The 21721-nt window shown below is 36.6% G+C and overlaps 1 protein-coding gene across 7 annotated transcripts in view; it reads left to right on the forward strand.

The window, feature by feature from the left end:
- The window catches only part of FRYL (FRY like transcription coactivator), a 292372-nt gene that overhangs the window by 159039 nt on the left and 111612 nt on the right, over window positions 1-21721 (forward strand). For all 7 annotated transcript variants that reach the window (XR_010725621.1, XM_066232612.1, XM_066232613.1 and 4 more), the window contains 7 exons: window positions 1192-1288; window positions 7762-7841; window positions 8228-8308; window positions 10403-10571; window positions 10866-10958; window positions 17552-17650; window positions 18716-18817. Coding sequence is in view for 6 of the 7 variants with exons in the window: in XM_066232612.1 (XP_066088709.1) it covers window positions 1192-1288; window positions 7762-7841; window positions 8228-8308; window positions 10403-10571; window positions 10866-10958; window positions 17552-17650; window positions 18716-18817 (721 nt within the window). In the remaining variant the exon portion in view is untranslated. The remainder of the gene's footprint in view (window positions 1-1191; window positions 1289-7761; window positions 7842-8227; window positions 8309-10402; window positions 10572-10865; window positions 10959-17551; window positions 17651-18715; window positions 18818-21721) is intronic.

The raw sequence follows: 21721 nt of genomic DNA on the forward strand, positions 1-21721 counted from the left end.
GTTTCTAGTAAAGACATCGATTTCTTTTGTCATAAAGTGGTAGTAAAAGGAGAGGATAGTCCAAACTTAAACTGTAAATCGGGAGAGGGTATCAGGTAAAGTAGGAGCAGCCGTACAGGTTGTGCAAAGCCGAATTTCAGTAGTTGTGAGAAGCTTTAATAGTCATAGAAAAAAATTTAAAAAATATTATTCCTGTGGTTTGTGAAGGGAAGCGGTGGTGGTGATACAAGAAGACTGTCAGAACCCTGTACTATTTACCATGAGATCCTTTTCGATGCTCAAATCCTAGAACTTTTTCAAATATCTGAGGGAGATCATGGCTTTTAGTGAAGCATCTGTTCGTGTTCAGATGATAGTCCCAGGTTTAGAAATGGACTTCAGTAGATGCCAGTTGTGAGTTTTCTTTTTTTTTTTCTTTTTTTTTTTTTTTTTGTATTTTTCCAAAGCTGGAAACGGGGAGAGACAGTCAGACAGACTCCCGCATGCGCCTGACCGGGATCCACCAGGGGGCGATGCTCTGCCCCTCCGGGGCGTGGCTCTGTTGCAACCAGAGCCACTCTAGCGCCTGGGGCAGAGGCCAAGGAGCCATCCCCAGCTCCTGGGCCATCTTTGCTCCAATGGAGCCTCCGCTGCGGGAGGGGAAGAGAGAGACAGAGAGGAAGGAGGGGGGGGGTGGAGAAGCAGATGGTGCTTCTCCTGTGTGCCCTGGCCGGGAATCGAACCCGGGACTTCTGCACGCCAGGCTGACGCTCTACCACTGAGCCAACCGGCCAGCGCGACAGTTGTGAATTTTCATGTTAAATTCTGAGAAAGTTACCTGGTGCTATATTTTCATCAGAAAAGTTATATTTTTGTTTCAGTTCTTAATATAAAGATAATGCTAATCAAATATGGAACAGTGTTATATTTTCTAAATGAAATTTGAAATATTTTTTTCTCTTATATTTTTGGATTTGATTTGGTTTCTGACAGAGAAAATAATGAAATGTGGGTATAAATTTCTAATGTACAAGAGAGACGGAACATGAGAACATGTAATATATACAATGGGTTATTAAGAACATTTGTACACTTGCTGTAAGGCACTGTACATATTGGGAACTCAGTGAATAATTGGAAGTACTGTATAACCAATACCTATCTTAAAATTTATATCCTAAGCACAGTCCTAATTTGGGATTCTTGTTTCAGGGATGAACAGCAACGTGAGAGAGATTATCTTCTTGAAAGGAGAGACTTAGCAGTAGATTTCATTTTTTGTTTAGTTTTAGTTGAAGTTCTAAAGCAGGTAAGCACTTCTGTTTCTGCAAAGTCTGTATTTCTTGTTCTTTTTTCCTTATTTTGCCTTCATGTTTCAGTTTCCTTATTTAAGATGTTATATCTAAAATTCTGGTGCACGTCAACTGAACTCCTGTAATTGAGTTACACCTGTTAAGTTGCCTGAGGCTTTCATCTCCGATACCTGTCACTTCTGTTCCTTGTACCTTTGTGAGCCATCCAAGACAGAAGTCATGTTAGCAAAGTGGGTTAAATACGGGCCTTTAGCTGCAAGTGCAGTATGCCTGTCATTCACCTCTTTTGGTCCTTTTTTACTTCCCCTTTCAAAGGCTTTCTTCGAAGCCCTCAAGCCTGCATTTCAACATGTAATAATTGTGCGGTAATAGTTGAGGCAGGGGGTGATTTCACATGGGTGAGACTGAATTGTCAAAGATGCCCCTTATATTTCCAGCCCTGCACATTGTAGTGTTGAAAACATTTCGGAAATCTAAAAGAAAAATTGTATTTTGCACATTACAAGTTTGGACAGGGAGTTTACTTTGTAGTATAAAGTGGAATAGAGCATATAATATGACAAACAGCACATGTAAGATATGAAAGTTAATAGTCTGTTTTTTGGACGTAGCCAATGTAAAAATATCTGAATTACGTAAGCATTTATAGTTCACCTTTGTTTTTGACAATGTCTATTAATCTGCAAATAAAAGTAATTTAAAATGTGTAAAATAGATAAATGAGTTAATCAAATGTAAAATCACTTTAATATATATCCATCCTAAAGGTTTTTTAGTAAATATGGGAAAGAAATTTCTCCTGGGAGTTGTGCTTACAGGCCGGATTTGCTTCTTGTGCTCTCTTGGTTTAGCTGGGCTCTTAAGACCCTGATGTAAGTAGGGCTAAGAGGAGCTGGGACCAGACCTGGCCGCACACCGTGGGTAGACATTACTGGGGCTCACTGTGGTTGATCCCTGGCATCTCTTGTGAGCTAGGTGTAGCTCATTTTTAAGTAGTTTGGTAACCAGCATTTGCACTTCTGCTTAGTTACATGTATAGTGTTTCGTCTTCCAGCAGGAGAAGCTGCACAGACCGTCGGGAGTGATCTGTCTGCATCATGCCTTTTCCCCTTTGCTTCCGCTGACATGATTCTGCTTAGCAATCAGTGTCTCCGCTCATCTGAAAGCTCTCCCTAATTACTGGCTTCAGAACTTCAACACAAAGGCAGCCCCCTGGAGGTTTTTCTTTCTCCTCTGCTTCCTCTTCTGTCCTTTTCTCTCCTTCTCATCTTCATCCTCTTCCTCCAAAATAATCCAGATAGATATGCTAGAAGAAAAATCAGGATATCATTATGCTCATATCTTCATTCAAATGCACCCATCAAAGAATAAAATATATCACCAAGAACATAGATATACTTTATTTAAAAACCTGTAGTGGTTTTTTATTCTTTCCTAGTAAAAGGCATCTTTTTTAGCTTTTTTAAAACTATAAAACTACATAAAATGAAGTAAAAATCAATAGAACTTTCTGAAATATCATGAAAAACTAACCCAATTTTCTTTAGTGTCAAGCTGATGTAGGGTTCAATAGATCTAGAAAGCAATCAATGTAATACATCTTGAATTTAATAAGACTTTTACTTTGCCCCACATAATATACACATATTAAAATGTGATTTAAACAGTTCCGGAGCATTGAAGTATTGATATATGGTTGGTTCGGTCTTAAGGAGGAGTAAATCTTTCTTGTGGGTTAGTCCTTGACCTCATATATTGCAAATTATTTGTTTCTTGAGTAATTTGTTATGTCTTCAGTGATAATCACACTTGTTTAGAACTCTTCATAGTGCATAAAGACTCTATATCCTTTGTATCAGCTGGTCATTGTAACAAATTCTGGAGCTAGTCATGGCAGGTGTTTTCAACCCAGCTGTGCCATTTACTTGCTGTGTAACTTGGGCAAGTTATTATCTACTAACTCCTTTCTCCTCTCTAAAGGAGGGATGATAATAGTGCCATTTTTTTTTCTTTTTTTCTTTTTTCTTTTTTTTTCTGAAGCTGGAAACGGGGAGAGACAGTCAGACAGACTCCCACATGCGCCCGACCGGGATCCACCCGGCACGCCCACCATGGGGGCGACGCTCTGCCCACGAGGGGGCGATGCTCTGCCCCTCCAGGGCGTCGCTCTGCCGCGACCAGAGCCATTCGAGCGCCTGGGGCAGAGGCCAAGGAGCCATCCCCAGCGCCCGGGCCATCTTTGCTCCAATGGAGCCTGCGGGAGGGGAAGAGAGAGACAGAGAGGAAGGAGGGGGGGTTGGAGAAGCAAATGGGCACTTCTCCTATGTGCCCTGGCCGGGAATCGAACCCAGGTCCCCCGCACGCCTGGCCGACGCTCTACCACTGAGCCAACCGGCCAGGACAATAGTGCCATTTTTGTAGACTCATGGGAATTAAATACAGTGATGCCTGCCTGGGACATGGAAAGTGCCCAATAAATGTTATCTCTTATTTTCATTTTACAGTTGAAGAAATGTTCTTAGTTGTAGTGACTTGCTGAAGACTATGAAGCTGGTTCATTTTATTACTCCAAGTTTTCTCCCTTTGATAATAAAAATAAAATATTTAAGCCTGACCTGTGGTGGCGCAGTGGATAAAGCGTCGACCTGGAAATGCTGAGGTTGCCGGTTCAAAACCCTGGGCTTGCCTGGTCAAGGCACATATGGGAGTTGATGCTCCTAGCTCCTCCCTCCTTCTCTCTCTCTCTGTCTCTCTCTCTTCTCTCTCTCTCTCTCTCTGTTTCTCTCTCTCTCTCTGTCTCTCTCTCTCTCCTCTCTAAAAATGAATAAATAAAATAAAAAAATTAAAATAAAATATTTGATAAAGTCAGAGATGCAAAATTAGGTGAAATGGCCAGCCAGCATTCTGTGATATTAAAGTTTTAATCATAACAAGTTAGATGGAGGATTGAGTTAGTATAAATGTGATGAAATTGGTGTGATTCACTGTGGGAACAATATTGGTTCAAGATATGGAAGACTAATTTTATTTTTTCAAGAAAGTCAGAAGAATAATTTTGGGGTCATAGCTGACTACAACTTTTAAAATCCATACTAAAAGCATGTTTAAACAGCAATATAGCATTTAGAAAGTTTGAAACAGTTTTCTTTTAATATTGAATTTTAGTTAGAGTATATATTCATTGAAACAAAGATTAGAAAACCGGGTTTGTGAGTCATTTCAAGCTCTTGGCTTTGTCTTATCAGTGCTGTTGTGAAGTATCAGAAGGTGGAATAGATCTTTAGGATTTAACATTACCATTTTAGGTGTTGACAAGCAGCTCTTAAAGTTATAGGATTATTTGTAATTTTGCGGAGGCATGAATTTATTCTCCTCTGTGTTGACAGGGGTCTTTTAGGTAATGAATGAGTTTCACTGATACCCAGTATCCATATCTTAGCCTACTTTTGGTGTTTTTTACTTTTGTGATGTGATAAAAGCATTAAATTTTGGGAGGTAGTGGTAGGAATGGCCTTGGAATAAAACCTGGACATTCTTTAGGGTACATTCTTCTTGAATGTTCAAGTAGAATTAGCGCTGCTTCTAAAAATCACACAAATGATAGATTTGAAATTTTTTTGATATTAGAGATGGGAATATTATTCCATGAAAGTAGAACCTTTTCTCTAAAGTACAATAGGATTCGCTCCAGTTTTTGGATTCAGTTTGGGGTGATATTTTTTGCTATTGAAAATAAGGGGAGAAATAGGGAGCTCAGAAATGTCTGTGCATTCTGATAACATTCATTCTTTGAATAAATTTTTTTAGAGATTGTGCTTCCCCCCCAATTAAAGATAAAGATATATTTCTCCTTTCGCTCTGTTTCTCTTAAGTTTTCCATACTTTTTCATTTACTAAATGCATCTTTATGTGGGCACACAGTGCATTCTAGGGAAGCACACACTGACTTCAGGACTTCAGTTCCCTCACCTGTAAAAAAGGGACAAATATCTATCTTGCAAGGCTGTTAAAAGTATTGTAAATAATCCCAGCCAGGCACAAAGACACACAAAAAGGGTTGTTGGTGGCAGTAGTGGGATAGTTCTAAAGAGCACACACCATGGCTAAGTAGTGTCCCAGCTGTCATTGTTAGATCTAGGGCATAACTGGAGCAAATAAAGACTTCATTTAGGAGAAAGTCTAGGTTTAAGTCCCGTGTATTTTAGATCTCTGACCTAGAGCTCACCTCACATCTCTGTGAAGAAATCAACGTGTAAAACCACAACACAGTCGAGTAAGTAGGGCAGGAAAAGCTTAGTCCTGTAAAACACAGTGGTGCATTATTGCAAGGTCACTGAAAGGTCTTGAGCCAGCCTGCTTGGGGAGCACTGTCAGTTCTGAAGTAAGTTCTGGGAGTCAGCAGCCTGAGACAAACATAGCCCGTCCCCTAGTGGTAGATGTCTTCTGTATTTTAACTATCAACAAGGTAATCACAGGACTGACTAGGAACACAGCAATGATTCCAGTAACTTCTTTGCTACCTTGGGGCCTATTTGTTTGACTTATTCCAGGGAACATGAAGCTGGGAGAATACATCTGTCTCCCTGCTTCCCTGATGGGCTCTGCCTCTTGGAACTTTTTCCCTACTAGGCCTTGTCCTCAATATCTAGTTCTTTTTGTCTCCCCTACATTCCCGGGAGGTAAGATTTTTGACCTGGTCCCTTTTGGAGAAGGTTGGGGAAAGTGAGAAGACAAAAATCAGTCTCGAATTGTAATACAGCGGATTTTGCATTCTCTCAGAGCTGGTCAGTATAGGGGTCAGCTCTCTTACCTGCAATTGACAGGTGAGGAAGTGGGAACTTCCACAAGGATGATGCATAACTACTGAAAAGAGAAATCTTGGTTTGATTAGACTATCCCAAAATCGATATGGTCTTTCTATACTTTTATCATTACAGTGAAGAAAATGTTTTTATTTATTGTGTAATGGTTTGGCTATAGTTTATAATAAATTGAACAGCTTGGTGTAGGTTTAAGGGAGCATTCTAGGGATACTGTTTTTAGTTTCTTCTTAATCTGAGAGAAATCGTGTGGTGCTCAGGGTACCAAGGAAAAGATTGCCATGCCTCTATTTCATTTATCAGCCTGTATTATTCTGAGATTCCTGTATTGATAAGAAGTGATTGTTACACTTTTGTAATAATTGGATGTTTGCCTATAAGAGATTAAAAAGCTTCTTGTAATTATCCAGTCAATCATAAAATTCTAGTTAAGTATCCCTGATGCTAAAGAAATTCTGGGTTTAAAATTTCAGATTACCAATGAGGGACAAAGGTTTACTATTCTACCAGCATCTCTGAATTCTTGAACTTTATTATGTAGAAAAAATTTAGTTTCTGCCCTATTGTTAACATGGGATTTAAATATCTCAGCTTCCACAAAGTAGTGAATAAAGTTCATTTCTTTCCTGTATCATTATGTTAATTTTGAAAGGTTCTCTGATATGTAGAAAGGTAGAGTTTGGATTACAGCTGCTTCCTAACTTGATCTTTATTTGATTTTGTGATAGAGCAGTATAAGAATCTCTCTCATAGTGCATTTTTTTCAAATTGGATTTCAGGTACAGGCCTTTAGGACAGTCCAGTTTCTAGGAAATGTGAGACAAATGCTCTTTCTCACCCTTCTGTAGTCAACAATACGTACTGAGCCACTTAGCCACGGTGAGGCCATAGTACAGGCACTGAGCCTGCAGTAAGGCTTCATTCAGCAGGAGCCGTTGACAGCTGCGTCTGTTGCCGTGCTTCCTTCTGCTTGGCACAGTGCTTTACAAGGTGTGCCAGTGTTCTCAGGGTGTGGGTTTAGTCACCTTCTCAGTGAGATGAATAAATGGAAGGGAATAGTTACTTATTAGAAATTTTGTCCCTTATTACAATTTGTGTAATTATGTTTCTCTGATGTCTCTCATATTTACTGGTTTAGAATTAGTTACTGGTCATTATTCAGGACTAAATTCATTCTCCTCCTAGTATATTGGTTTTCCTTTGTAAGAAATGCATTATCCTTTTTTAAGGTTTTATTTATTGATTTTACAGAGAGAGGAGAGGGACAGGGAGTGAGAAGTATCAACCCATAGTTGCTTTGCTTCAGTTGTTCAATGGTTGTTCTTGTATGTGCCTTGACCGGACAAGCCCAGGGTTTTGAACTGGCCACCTCAACATACCAGGTTGGCACTTTATCTGCTTGCCACCACAGGCCAGGCACATTATCTTATTTTAAATAGCTCTCCTTCAAATCCTCAAGAAATAGATTTTCAGCTAAATTCTTAGAGAAATACTATCTTTTAGAAAAAAGGAAGACTGTCAGATTAGTAATAGAGCATATCATGAGAATTAAAATTACTATTGATTTAATTTGTTAAAATGATAAGACTACTCATAAAAGATTTCTAATCTAGTTAGTTCTTATTTGATTTTTTTTTTTTTAATTCCAGATTCCTGTTCATCCTGTGCCCGATCCCTTAGTTCATGAAGTTCTAAACTTAGCTTTCAAGCACTTTAAACATAAGGAAGGGTAAGTAAAATACTAACTTTGGATTGTTGCTTTGCTCTGTGGTCTGGGTTTAGACTGTTTAAATGTACTTTGCACTGTCATCAATCATTTGTTTTTAGTGTCCAGAACAATTGCCTTCTTTTTTTTTTGAATTCATACAAAATACTTCTAGGAACGATTTTATAAAAATAATTCTGAAAACCGTTGATTGGATTTATGAGAATCAGAACGTTAAATTTCATGGCAAATTAACATCTAGAGATATGAGAAAAATTATGTGGTTTTTATTATCCTATAAATGAATCCTCAGAAAATTTTACAATACTCAATTAAGAAAGTTTTAGATTTATTAAGAGAGTTTGTAGAAAAATTTAATGAATAATACATTTGTTCTCTCGTTATTTTAGATATTCAGGAACCAACACTGGGAATGTGCACATTATTGCAGATTTGTATGCGGAGGTAATAGGAGTTCTGACCCAATCCAAGTAAGTCTTCCTGATTTTGATTTCTGCTTTGTTTTTGGAATGCTTTATTACCAATGTAACAGACACTGACAGTTTTAAACCAACTATATTTTTTATAGGGTCTTGTGAAATCTGTTCCATCTTTTATTACTAAGCTGCTCTGTTCCTTAGAAGATTTTGAAATAGCACCCATACTTAAATATCACAACTCGTTTTCATTTGGGAGGTTCCATAAAAATCTGAATTGAGGAAGTCAGAAATTGCCAAGAGTAGTCAGAATATTACCTTATTTCCTATTTTTAACAATTCTATGGAAGCATTTTTAAAAACTCTTCTTTTTAGACCTTTACAGAGCTAGTAATTACTTTTAATACTTTCCAGTTGAGTGCTTTTATTTCCGAGATAGCAATGCAGTCTCTTCCCTGTCGTCATCTGTTAATACTAAACAGAGTTTTGAATAGATCGAAGGGATACCTAAAAGGAAAGATAAAAGATACTAGGTTACTCCGTGAAAAGTGTTATTCGTTAGGCATCATACTCATTGAGTTGTATTGAACCATCATTATAGTTAACACTAAAAAGATATTTGTCTTTAGTATTTTATGTGTGCTCTAAAGACTATGGAAGATTTTGAATTTCCTTTGTTGCTACTGGGAAATTTATAAAGTAAAAAGTATCAATTCAGATTTTTGTGGGTGTCATTTCAATAGTCTTTGGCCCTAAAATTATCATTAGAAACCTTTCTAGCCTGACCTGTGGTGGTGCAGTGGATCAAGCGTCGACCTAAAATGCTGAGGTCACCAATTCAAAACCCTGGGCTTGCCTGACCTGTGGTGGCGCAGTGGATAAAGCGTCAACCTGGAAATGCTGAGGTCGCCGGTTCAAAACCCTGGGCTTGCCTGGTCAAGGCACATATGGGAGTTGATGCTTCCAGCTCCTCTCCCCTTCTCTCTCCCTCTCTCTCTCTCTCTCTCTCCTCTCTAAAAATTAATAAAAGTAAAAAAAAAATAAAATTGCAAAAAAAACAAAAACAAAACAAAACCCTGAGCTTGCCTGGTCAAGGCACATATGGGAGTTGATGCTTCGTGTTCCTCCCCCTCTTCTCTCTTTCTCTCTGTCTGTCTCTCTCTTTCTCTCTCTGTCTCTCTTCTCTAAAATGAATAAATAAATAAAAATATTTTTTTTAAAAAACTTTTCTAAATTCTAAGAAGGCAAGCATTGTTAATGCTTAGTGGTTTAGATTTTATATTAAGTAATGTATTTTATTTGGTATATTTTTTGTAGTACACTAGGCACCCTTGCATAACCAATGCTGTAGAACTTAGAACAAACACAGTTTTAGTAATAATATCTTAATATCTCATTTATATTTAATTAATAAAGAATTCCTGTCTAGGAATTATAGGCACTAAAGCATAGCAAAAGCAATGATGTATTATTTTTATGATATAATAGTTCATGATTTTAAAATTTTTATCAAAAATGAATTTCTAATTAGGAATATAGATTAGAAATTCCAAATACTACATTAGCAAGCTGGATCTAGGAGAACATTGCATCACCACTGAATTATTTCTAAGATGCTAAAGATGATAAATCCAAATGGCCAAGTAAATTTATGAAATAACACTTACCCTCATTGGTCACTTAGAGCAATGTTGAGGTGTTTTTGACCCATACACATAATGAGCATGGAAGGAAATGCGCATTGAGGTTAGGCTGAGAGCACTGGCGTTTGAGGGGGCAGGTGGAGGGATGGGAAAGGGGAGCAGCAGAGGGAAAAGGCTGGGAGCTGTATTACCGTCTTGCCTATGCATTCCCTTTGACTGTAGTGACTAATAATTATGATGAGAAATTTAATAAAAGAAAAAAATCCTACTATTGCAATGGCCTTAAAAATTGGAGACACTCTCTGATTTACATGTGGAAGTTTTATAGGTGGGTTATTTGGTCTTATTTTCATTATGATTATTATTATGTGTTAATGGTGCTGCATCAACAATTATGTATATAGGGATAAAGAAGTCCTATTATTCCTTTTGATTTCAACCTTAAATAACATGTAGGAAATTAGTATTTTTAACTCATGAAATTATGTGTCTGTGTGCATTAAAGGTTTCAAGCTGTGAGGAAGAAGTTCATGACAGAATTAAAAGAATTGCGGCTAAAGGAACAAAGTCCACATGTGGTACAAAGTGTCATCAGCTTAATAATGGGAATGAAATTTTTCCGAGTGAAAATGTATCCTGTAGAAGATTTTGAAGCATCATTTCAGTTTATGCAGGTGATATACTTTCCCAGTTGTAGAGATTTAGCCTCACAGTGGCTTTTCTTGCTCTTTCTTCATGAATTTTAAAATGAAATAAAATATAAATATATATAAATTAATGACAACATTATTCTTTATTCCAGTTTTTAAATTGTCACAAGTATAAATTAACTTTCTTTTTCAATTTAAGCATGTTTTGACCATAACTTTTTGGTGAAATTGCAGTATTTACAAAATTATTGTGATATTAAAACTTCTTTAATCTTCCTCTTTTGTTAATCTAATGTATTCCTTCCCACTCCCTGCCAGGAATGTGCTCAGTATTTCTTAGAAGTAAAAGATAAAGATATAAAACATGCACTTGCTGGTTTGTTTGTGGAGATTCTTATACCTGTAGCTGCTGTAAGTATATTTATTTTTATATTTTAAAAATACCTTTTTATTAAAAAAGTTGCTACATGAAATATTCTTACTCTCTGGTAATCTAATAGACAATTAAGTAGAGACTTTGACTGTAACATAGGTATAGGGAAAATGGTTATTAGACAAATAGTAGAAGAGCATCCATCAGTCTTTTAATTAAAAGAAGAAGCCCTCAAGATTCAGAGTTAGGAGTGCTCAGAATTTGCAGGTGGCAGTCATGGTCGCCTCAAGTGGCTCACTATAACCTGCTGCATTTAATGATGGCTTTTGCTCCTTACAAAAATGACACCATTTTAGTGGCTTCTGAAGAATTTAAAAGTGCTGTGACGTACATCTTGGAATATACAGGACTGTCTTAGTTTTACACGTTCTGTTCTGTAGTTGCCGTGACATTCATCGTACTTATCAAAATATGTATTCTGCATTATTTAGAAAATATGATTGCAGTAACTTCTAGGGAAGCAGATTTATAGAAACTTTCCTTGGTATAAATGTAGTGTGTTATTCAATAACTAATTTTGCAGATACTAGTAATAAAAACTATGGTAATGAAATTTATAGCATGCTATAAATAGATTTTTTTGTTTCCTGGTCTCCATTCGCCCCCCCCATCCCCACTCAGTTTTTCTGTGTGGTGTATGTCATATGCTATATTCATTTTCAATATACTGCATATTGGTATCTAAGTGATTCATATATGTATATAATATATAAATGCATGCATATATACATATTTTTAAGATTTATGAAGGTAAAATTGGCATATAAATTACACAGACTTAAAGTATACAATTTGACATATGTATATACCCATGAAACCATCACCACACTCAAGATAATGTACATATCTATCACACTCTAAAAGATTCCTCGTGTTCGCCTGACCAGGCGGTGGCGCAGTGGATAGAGCGTCGGACTGGGATGCGGAAGACCCAGGTTCGAGACCCCGAGGTCGCCAGCTTGAGCACGAGCTCATCTGGGTTGAGCAAAAGAAAAGCTCACCAGCTCGGACCTAAGGCCCCTGAGCAAGGGGTCACTCGGTCTGCTGAAGGCCCACAGTCAAGGCACATATGAGAAAGCATATGAGAAAGCAATCAATGAACAACTAAGGTGCCTCAATGAGAAACTGATGATTGATGTTTCTCATCTCTCTCCGTTCCTGTCTGTCTGTCCCTATCTATCATTCTCTCTGACTCTCTCTCTGTCCCCGTAAAAAAAACAAAAAACAAACCAAACAAAAAAAAGAGATTCCTCGTGTTCCTTTTTAATCCCCACCTTCACTCACTGCATCTCAGTTCTCAAGCAACTGTTGACCTTCTCTCAATTTCTTCACATTAGTTTTGGGTTTCCTAGAATTTGGGCTCTGTTGACTAATGAGTTTGCCGACCACATAGTCAATTAAAAAAATTGCTGGAATTCAAATTGGGATTACTTTACATTAATAAATGGTAGGACAGACATCTTAATATTGATTCTTGTGATTCATTAGCATAGATAGCATCTTTCTCCTTTTACTTAGGTCTTCACTTTCTGTCAACAATGTTTTATAGTTTTATAGTACAGACCTTGAACATATTTTGTTAAATTTATCAGAGGCATTTCTTATTTTTATACTATTGTAAATGCCATTGTTTTAAGGTTTCATTGTCCAGGTGTTCCAAATATTTTTCAATGTGTATACTTTATTTTTGCCTTATTGCACTGATGAGGACTTTTTAGTACAGATAAAAATAATGAGAACAGACTTCCTTGTCTCATACCTGAGGGCTGAAGTCATCAGCTTTACCAATAGGAATGGTGTTACTTGTAGGTTTTTCATAGATGCCTTTTATCATATTGGGGAAATTTATTTCCATTTTTAATTTTTGAAGAGTGTTTTTCAGGAATAAATGTTGGATTTTGTTAAATGTCTCCCTCACCCGTTTGTTGAAATAATCATATGGTTTTTCTTTTATGTTTGGTAATATAATATATATTGAATTATATTAATTATTGAATCAATCTTACATTTCTGGGGTTAAACTCTTGATCATGATATAATTTTTTATTGAGAATTTTTGCACCTATATGTGTTCATGGGGGCTCTTTGTCTGTGGTTTTCTTTTCTTGTAGTGGCTTTTTTGGGGGTTTTAATATCAAGGTAATATAGGAAGAGGAGTTTGTGCAGAATTCGCTTTATGTCTTTCTTTAGACTTGGGTAGAATATACTAATAAATTCCCTTGGCCTGGAATTTTTCTTGTTGGAACCTTTTTAACTACCAGATAATTTTCTTCAAAAGACAGGTTTGCTCATACTGTTTCTTCTTGAGGGAGCTTTCACATCTTTCTTTTTTTTTTTTTAATTATTTATTTTTAATGGGGTGACATCAGTAAATCAAGATACATATATTCAAAGATAACATGTCCAGGTTATCTTTGTCGTTCAATTATGTTGCATACCCATCACCGAAAGTCAGATTGTCCTCTGTCACCCTCTATCTAGTTCTCTTTGTGCCCCTCCCCCTCCCCCTTCCCTCTCCCTCTCCCCCCGTAACCACCACACTCTTATCAATGTCTCTTGGTCTCACTTTTATGTCCCACCTACGTATGGAATAATGCAGTTCCTGGTTTTTTCTGATTTACTTATTTCACTCCGTATAATGTTGTCAAGATCCCACCATTTTGCTATAAATGATCCGATGTCATCATTTCTTATGGCTGAGTAGTATTCCATAGTGTATATGTGCCACATCTTCTTTAACCAGTCATCTATTGACGGGCTTTTTGGTTGTTTCCATGTCCTGGCCACTGGCTTTCACATCTTTCTGAGGGATTTACCCATTTCTAAGGGAGTTATCAAATTTATTGGAATAAAGTTGGTCATCATATTCCCTTATTTTCTTTAAGTATCTGTAGGGTCTGTAGTGACCTATTCCATTCCAAATATTGGTAAGTTGTGACTTTTCTTTTTTCCTGGTCTGTCTGGGTTGAGGTTTATTAATTTTATTGATCATCCCAAAGAACTGGCTTTTGACTTTATTGACGTTCTCTTTTTTTCAGTTTCGATGTCACTGATTTCTGCTTGGATTTTTATTATTTCCTTTCTTTTACTTACATTTTGGCTTTATTTTGCTCTTTTGTTTTCTAGTTTCTTAAGGTGGAAGCTGAGGTCATCCAAACCTTTCCTGTTTTCTAGTAATAGCATTTAATGCTATATATTTCCTTTAAGCACTTCTAAAGTGGTCTAAAGGTTCCACTCACAAATTTTGATATCTTATATTTTCATAAAACTCAAAAATACTTTTTAATGCTCCTTATGAAGTCCATGGGCAATTTAAAAGCATATCATTTAGTTTCTAAATATTTGAGGCTATTCCCAGAGATCTTTAGGTTATTCATTTTTAATTTGTGGTCAGAAGACATACTTTGTAAGACTTGAATCCCATTAAATACATTTTTTTAAGGCCAGAATATCATTTATCTTGATGAATGTTCCATGTTCACTTGAAAAGACTGCATGTACTGCTGCTATTGGATAGAATGTTTTATAAAGATTAATTAGGTCCAAGTTGGTTGATAGTATTCATCTCTGATAACCTTGTCATTTCCTATCTCCTTGTTCTATTATTGAGAGAGGAGTATTGAAATCTGACTGTAACTGACTATAGATTTGTCTGTTTCTCTTTGTGGGTCTATCAGTTTCTGCTTTGTATGTTTTTTATTAGGCAAATAAGTGTTTAGAATTGTTATATCCTTTAAATTGACACTTGTATTGTTTGATTATATATCTTTTTCCATTTCTTTACTTTTATGCTACATATGTTTTTATATTTAAAATACTTTTTTTTTTTTTTTTGCAGACAAGACATGTTTGGGTCTTTTTTATCCAGTCTGACAATCTCTTACTTTTAATTAGAGACCACCTAAATTTAATATAATTATTGATACAGTTATTTTAAATATCTTCTGATTGTATTTTTTATTTTCCCATCTGTTCGTTTTCTTCTTTGTCTTCATCCTTTTTTATAACCGAACAATATTAGCTTTCATTTTTAACACTGAACTTTTGGATTTCTGATCTGTATGGTCATATGAATTGGTTGTGGCATTCAGGTCCTATCTTTTTTTTTTTTTTTTTTTGTATTTTCTGAAGCTGGAAACAGGGAGAGACAGTCAGACAGACTCCCGCATGCGCCCGACCGGGATCCACCCGGCACGCCCACCAAGGGGCGATGCTCTGCCTACCAGGGGGCGATGCTCTGCCCCTCCAGGGCGTCGCTCTGCTGCGACCAGAGCCACTCCAGCACCCGGGCCATCTTTGCTCCAATGAAGCCTTGGCTGCGGGAGGGGAAGAGAGAGACAGAGAGGAAGGAGGGGGGGGTGGAGAAGCAAATGGGCACTTCTCCTATGTGCCCTGGCCGGGAATCGAACCCGGGTTCCCCACACGCCAGGCCGACGCTCTACTGCTGAGCCAACCGGCCAGGGCCCAGGTCCTATCTTTATAACATGTTTAGAAAAGGTAGACAGGAAATTATAAGAGAACTTAAAAAATTTAAATATTAATGGCAAGTGATTGGCATGATTTTTTTTTACCTGTTATATCTTTGAAGATTTTTTAAAATGGGTACAAATTTGATTTATAGTTTTGCAAGTAGTTTGAGTCAAATAACTCCCCACCCCAGTTTTTGGCTCTGTGAAGTAGGTTCATTTTATCAAAAAGAAAACAGACTAATTTATAAAACCATGCCAGCTTTAGTCTTTTATCATTAGTACATGTATTCTTATTTATTTTCCTAGAAATGTTTTTTATTCCTTCTTGTTCATGCCATTTGTCATTTATGTTTCCCCCTTGTCTAACAATATGTTTTTTGTCAGATGTTGAGCTAAGATTAGGATATAATTTTTAAGGTAATTCATCAAGAGGAGCCAGTTGTAGGAAACAAGACCTTGACAATGCCCCATTATTACTTGTTGCTTAATTCTTCTTTTATGCCATATTTGCTTCTGTGGTTTATTAGTTTGCTAGGGCAACCTTAACAAAATCCCACATACTAGGTGTCTTAAACAACAAAAAATTATTGTCTCACAGATTCTGTTCCCTGCCTTTGCCTAGCAATGGTGGTTTACTGACAATCTTTGGCATTACTTGTCTTCTGGAAGCCTGAGACCAGTCCATGCATTCATGTTTACATAGTGTTCTTCTTATGTGCTTGTCTGTGTCCAAATTTCCTCCCTTTTGGTGATACCATTCATGTTAGAATAGCCCCTACCCCTGGTATGAACTCATCCTAACTCCAGTACTTGCTCACAAAAATTAGGGAATCAGGAAACGTGCAGATACTTCAGTACTTTCAGCCTTTTGTATAGAGCATTTTCACCAATGAAGTAAAAGTTGGTTTTGCATCCCATTTTCATAATCAAACAACTTTCTTTGACTTGTCATTTGCTTTTCTGACGTTCTTGTTTAATAAAAAAATAAATCAAATGCTTCTTTTTTTTATCGCTTCATATTCATTTTGAAATATCCTCTAATTTTTTCTGAGCAGTATAGTTATATCTACATTAACCTATTTTGAAATAAGGTAACACCCAATATTATGAGGTATGTGGGGGTTAGGACTTCAGCAGAGGAATTTGGGGTGAGGGGGGTTATGACACAGTCTATTCCATAACAACAGCCTCTCCACAGAGTCAGTTCTGCCTGGAATATTCTTGCCTCTCAAATAACCTCTCTTCCCCTTTACCTGGTTGGACTCTACTTATTCATTTATCGTATGTATGGCATGCTTTCTTTGTGTCAGGGCCTTTTCTATGTACAGGGGATGCAAAGGTAGAAAAGACTCCCTGATCCTATAGAATTTGCTTCTGAGGAAAACACAATAAACTTATATGTAAACCTATATAGAATGCAGATGGTGGTAAGTGCAGCGGACAGATGTTAAGCTGGGTGGGGATAAGAATTGCTAAAATGGTAAGGGAGTTGAAATTTTAAATAGAGTGATCAGGAAAGATGACTGCCTTAAGAGAGATGCTGACAATTGAGCGGAAACTAAAGGAACGAGGGAGTAAGGCTATCTATGGGGGAAGAGTGTCTTAGGTGGAAGAAACTAGTACCGATGTCCTGAATCAAGAGCATGCATGCTGTGTTCTAGGAACAGCAAGGAAGCTAGTTAGTGCGACTGGGTCGCAGCACAGGTGGGGCAGAAGAGTGGGAGACAAGGCCAGAGGGGTTCAGTGGGAGGCTATTGCAGTATTTCAGGCAAGAGACACTGGATTCACCTTAGATGTGTCTTGTGAGGTTTTTCCATAGGGGCCCCTTTCTGACCACTCCAAGACCACAGAGAATTTTTGTTTCCTCTTACAGCATCTGTTATACCACCTGTTGGTTTGCCTACGTTCCCTGCTTGTTCGCTCAGGGCAGGGACCACGTTTATCTTATTTACTTAACTTTTGGTCGGCTGGCACATTATAGTACTGTACTTCAATGAGATCCTCAGTGAATTATTAACCAGTCTCAAACCTTACAGAATGTTCTTGTAGTTTGATCAAACGTTTGTAATCATTTTCTTACTTTTCATTCTCTTTTTACCTAGGCTGTTAAAAATGAAGTGAATGTTCCCTGTTTGAAAAATTTTGTGGAGATGCTTTATCAGACTACTTTTGAACTGAGCTCCAGAAAGAAACATTCATTGGTATTGAGAAATATTTCAAACCTTTACATAGTTAATTAGGAGTTTTAGTAATTAATTTATGAATTCAGTGGAGATTTAAGAGAATTTTAAAAGTTGATATTGTTAAATATTCAGTGTCTAATGTGAGGGAAAATTTTATATATTTTCTCTTTTAAAGTTTTCTAGTCTTAACTTTGCTAGCTTTATATCTCATAGGTTATTCAGATTTCATTCTGGGTATTTGCCTGGCTTGACAGGTGCTTTAATGTGTTGCAATATGGGAAAGGTCGAATGTACTCTTACATTAAACCACAAATTCCTTTATTTTATATTATGATAAATTGCATTTTTAAATCATCAAATTATTTAGGAACCAGTGTCTTTCTAATTACATCTTTTCTACCCAGAGATTTTTTTTCCCTCCACATAACCACCCATTTCATATAAATTTGAGGGACTTCTCTGTAAATTTTCATGCAACTTGGGGAAAGTTTGGAGAATTGGACAAATTCTTGATCACTTCAGGTAGAGCTGTAATGATGATGATGATAATAATAATAAACATTGGTAAAGCGCCAGGCATTGAGCTAAGGGCTTTTTGCATCCTTTGTCTTACTTTAAATCTCACAACTTTGTAGAATATGTATGATTATTATTTTTCACTTAACATTTTAGTAAAGTGAGGCTTAGAGCTTGTAATGTATCTCCTCTCTGACCTCAGACACTGACTAATAGGAAGCTGAAACTTGAATGCCAGTCTGTCCTCTGATCCCAGGGCCCATGTTCATAACCACTGTACTGACTGAGGTCGTAATGACTCGAGGGGAAACAAAAGCATGTTCTAACTGAGGCAGGGATGATACATGAATGAACTGTGCTTATAGAAAATTTGCCTTTATCATTCTCCCCTCCCCCTTTATCATTCTTTGTTAGACTACTCTATGAGATCATATTTCTTATTAGAAATGGGAAAGCTACATAAAGGTCTTTTAGTTTCCTTATTTATGAGAATAAATGAAAATAATTTACAGGTCCAGTGTTTTTTTTCATGGAAAGTATTAACTCTCTTTTATCTATTTTCTGTAGGCTTTGTATCCACTAATTACCTGCCTTTTATGTGTCAGTCAAAAGCAGTTTTTTTTAAATAACTGGCATATTTTCCTACAGAACTGTTTGTCACATTTAAAGGTAAGATGTGATTTCATTTCTGACCTGTAAATACTGACTGTAGTGTATTCTCTTATGCATATACATTGAAAAGTACATTATAGAACTTTCATTCTATTGGTATATTTGAATAGTTAATAGTTTACCAGCCTGACCAGGTGGTGGCGCAGTTGGACTGGGATGTGGAGGACCCAGGTTCAAGACCCCGAGATCGCCAGCTTGAGCATGGGCTCTTCTGGTTTGATCAAGGCTCACCAGCTTCAGCCAAGGTCTCTGGCTTGAGCAAGGGGTCACTCAGTCTGCTGTAGCCCCTTGGTCAAGGCACATATGAGAAATCAATCAATGAACAACTAAGGAACCACAATGAAGAATTGATGTTTCTCATTTCTCTCCCTTCCTGTCTGTCCCTATCTGTCCCTCTCTCTGACTCCCCTGTCTCTGCGCCACACACACACACACAAAAAATATATATATATATATAGTTTACCATATTCCATTTCTTATCCATACTTCATTCCTTCTATAGGGAATCAATCATGTATAGACATGAAACTTTTGATTGAAAATTTGATTTGTCTTAGTGAATGTAGCATTGTGTATTGTTAATGATTGATGTTTTATATTAGTTAATAAAGTCCTTTAGAATTGTAGAGTATTAATCTTATAAAACTTTCCAAAAATTATTTTGTGTTTTGTTTTGAGAAAACTCAGTAATGTTAGCTCAAGCCTGAATAATATGAAAAAAGCCTTGTGATAAAAATTACTAAAAGCACATTTAATATAAGTATGCCTAACCAAATTCAGGTATAGTACTGGAGCCTCATGGATGTAAAAGCTGCTGAAATTATTCTGACTTGGATCAACACTGTTTGGCACATCTATGTGTGGTCTCTCTTAGTATTGAAAACGAAACTGTGGTATAGAAGGGTCACTTTCTTCCAGGGTGCTTTGCTAGCAGGACCTAGCAGGACCTTCTTGCGTCTGTGGATAGGAACACTGTCTAAATGTCTGACACAGAATATGGGAGTGTTCCTCGTCTGCATATCATGTGAATGCTTAATTTGAATACTGTTTGGTACAGAAATTAATATATTCTACTCTTTGCTTACAAGTTATCTAAACAGGCAAGCATGACATTTCATTTCCTGTTATTCCTCTGAGTTCAGGTTAAGACCGAAACCTTATACTTTAAAGACAATGACAAAGCATGGACAGATTTAATGACTTGTCTTGGGCTCTATGGTTCATTGTGCATTGTGATAAATAGGACTGGCTCTTCTTTTTGCCCTTTGGGAATGATCCCTTGGACAACATTTTCTTATATATATCATTTTTCTGATTTTTATGTATCTTTTTAAAAAAATTCCTTGATTGCTTACTAAGGTATACAAGTCTTTGAAAAATATTTTTAGTTATTCTTCTAGATGTACATTAATGTTTTTCATGTTTGGATGAGAACGGACATACTCTCTTTGCTTTATTCATGGAAATTCCCAGGAACAAATCAAGTTAATTAAACTATTTATGACATGCAACCAGAAAATAAGTTTTATTTATATACTTAAATACATTATATACTGTTTTCTGTTTTTATTTTGATGATTTATAAAGAGAGAGGTCAAAGAATTGATAATTTTCTGGATAATGTGAGTCTTCATACTTTTAATAAAATATTTTAAGTCATGCATTTAAGTGTTCTTGGAAAATTGCTTTGTTTCATGACAATTCATACTTTTCTGTTGCTTGTTGGAATTTTTTTTATATATCTACGTTTCCACCTAACACATTTGCAATTCTTTCGCAGTACCTTAACTTTTTATTTTTGTCTTAAGCCTTTCATTTAAAATGCTCTGTTTTCTTTGAACCCTTACTTCCTGATAATTATTTCTGGCATATTGTCCATTTTTATGAATGGCTGTGTCAATCTGCCAGGCTAAAGGAGATAAGAGCCACTTAGCATGAATATTTGGAGTATCGTTGTTTTGGCCATTAACCCTTAACTTACATTAAGGCTCTATTCAGCAGAAATTTTATGAATTGGTTCCTCTTTAGATTCTGTGCCTAAGCTGCTTAGTTGAGGTAAAGAAATTAAGCATTCAGGGAAAATCTGCATTCGTTACCTGTTGTGATAGGTATAATTTGTTTTTTATATGTATATAGCAAGTACTGGCTCAAGTTAAAGGCTTTACCTAAACTGATTTTATTTTGAGATTAAAATACTCTCTTAATTTTTAAAAAAGTATGTTTTCCATTTATTAGACCTACTACTTCTTAAAATTGATTTTTTTAGTAATATTTACTGTATGCTAAATTCTTTAAATACAGTCTCTCATTTAATTCTTACTGTGACAGGCTGAAAGAAGATAACCCCTATTTAGGGAGCCCCCCCCAAAAATGATAGAGCTAAGATTTGCATCTAGATCCATCCAGTTCCATAACTTGCTCTTTCTGGGCTACCATGTTAATAGTACTATAAGGAATGATGTGCTATAGAGAGTGGTGATGTAATGGCTATATTAACAAAATATGTTGGCTATAATTTTTTTTTTGTATTTTTCTGAAGCTGGAAACGGGGAGTGACAGACAGACTCCCGCATGCGCCCGACCGGGTTCCACCCGGCACGCCCACCAGGGGCGATGCTCTGCCCCTCCGGGGCATCGCTCTGCCGCGTGTTGGCTATAATTTTAGGATATTAAAAAGACATTCTTTAGAGTCATAAAAATAAATATGATACATTTTCAAGGCACTTTAAGACGTTGTACATTTAAAAAAATTATTATACAAGTTTTTGAAGTTGGTGATCATAAAAAAATGGGCTTTAGTATAACTGTAGACCCAGAAAGAGCATGAGAAAGCATCAGTTTATTTTCACTGAAAATGTTAAATCTGTTATTTTTGTTCCAAACAGAATCTGGTAGTTTTCC

Source organism: Saccopteryx bilineata, chromosome 5 (genome assembly GCF_036850765.1).
Source record: "Saccopteryx bilineata isolate mSacBil1 chromosome 5, mSacBil1_pri_phased_curated, whole genome shotgun sequence".
Classification (NCBI taxonomy): domain Eukaryota; kingdom Metazoa; phylum Chordata; class Mammalia; order Chiroptera; family Emballonuridae; genus Saccopteryx; species Saccopteryx bilineata.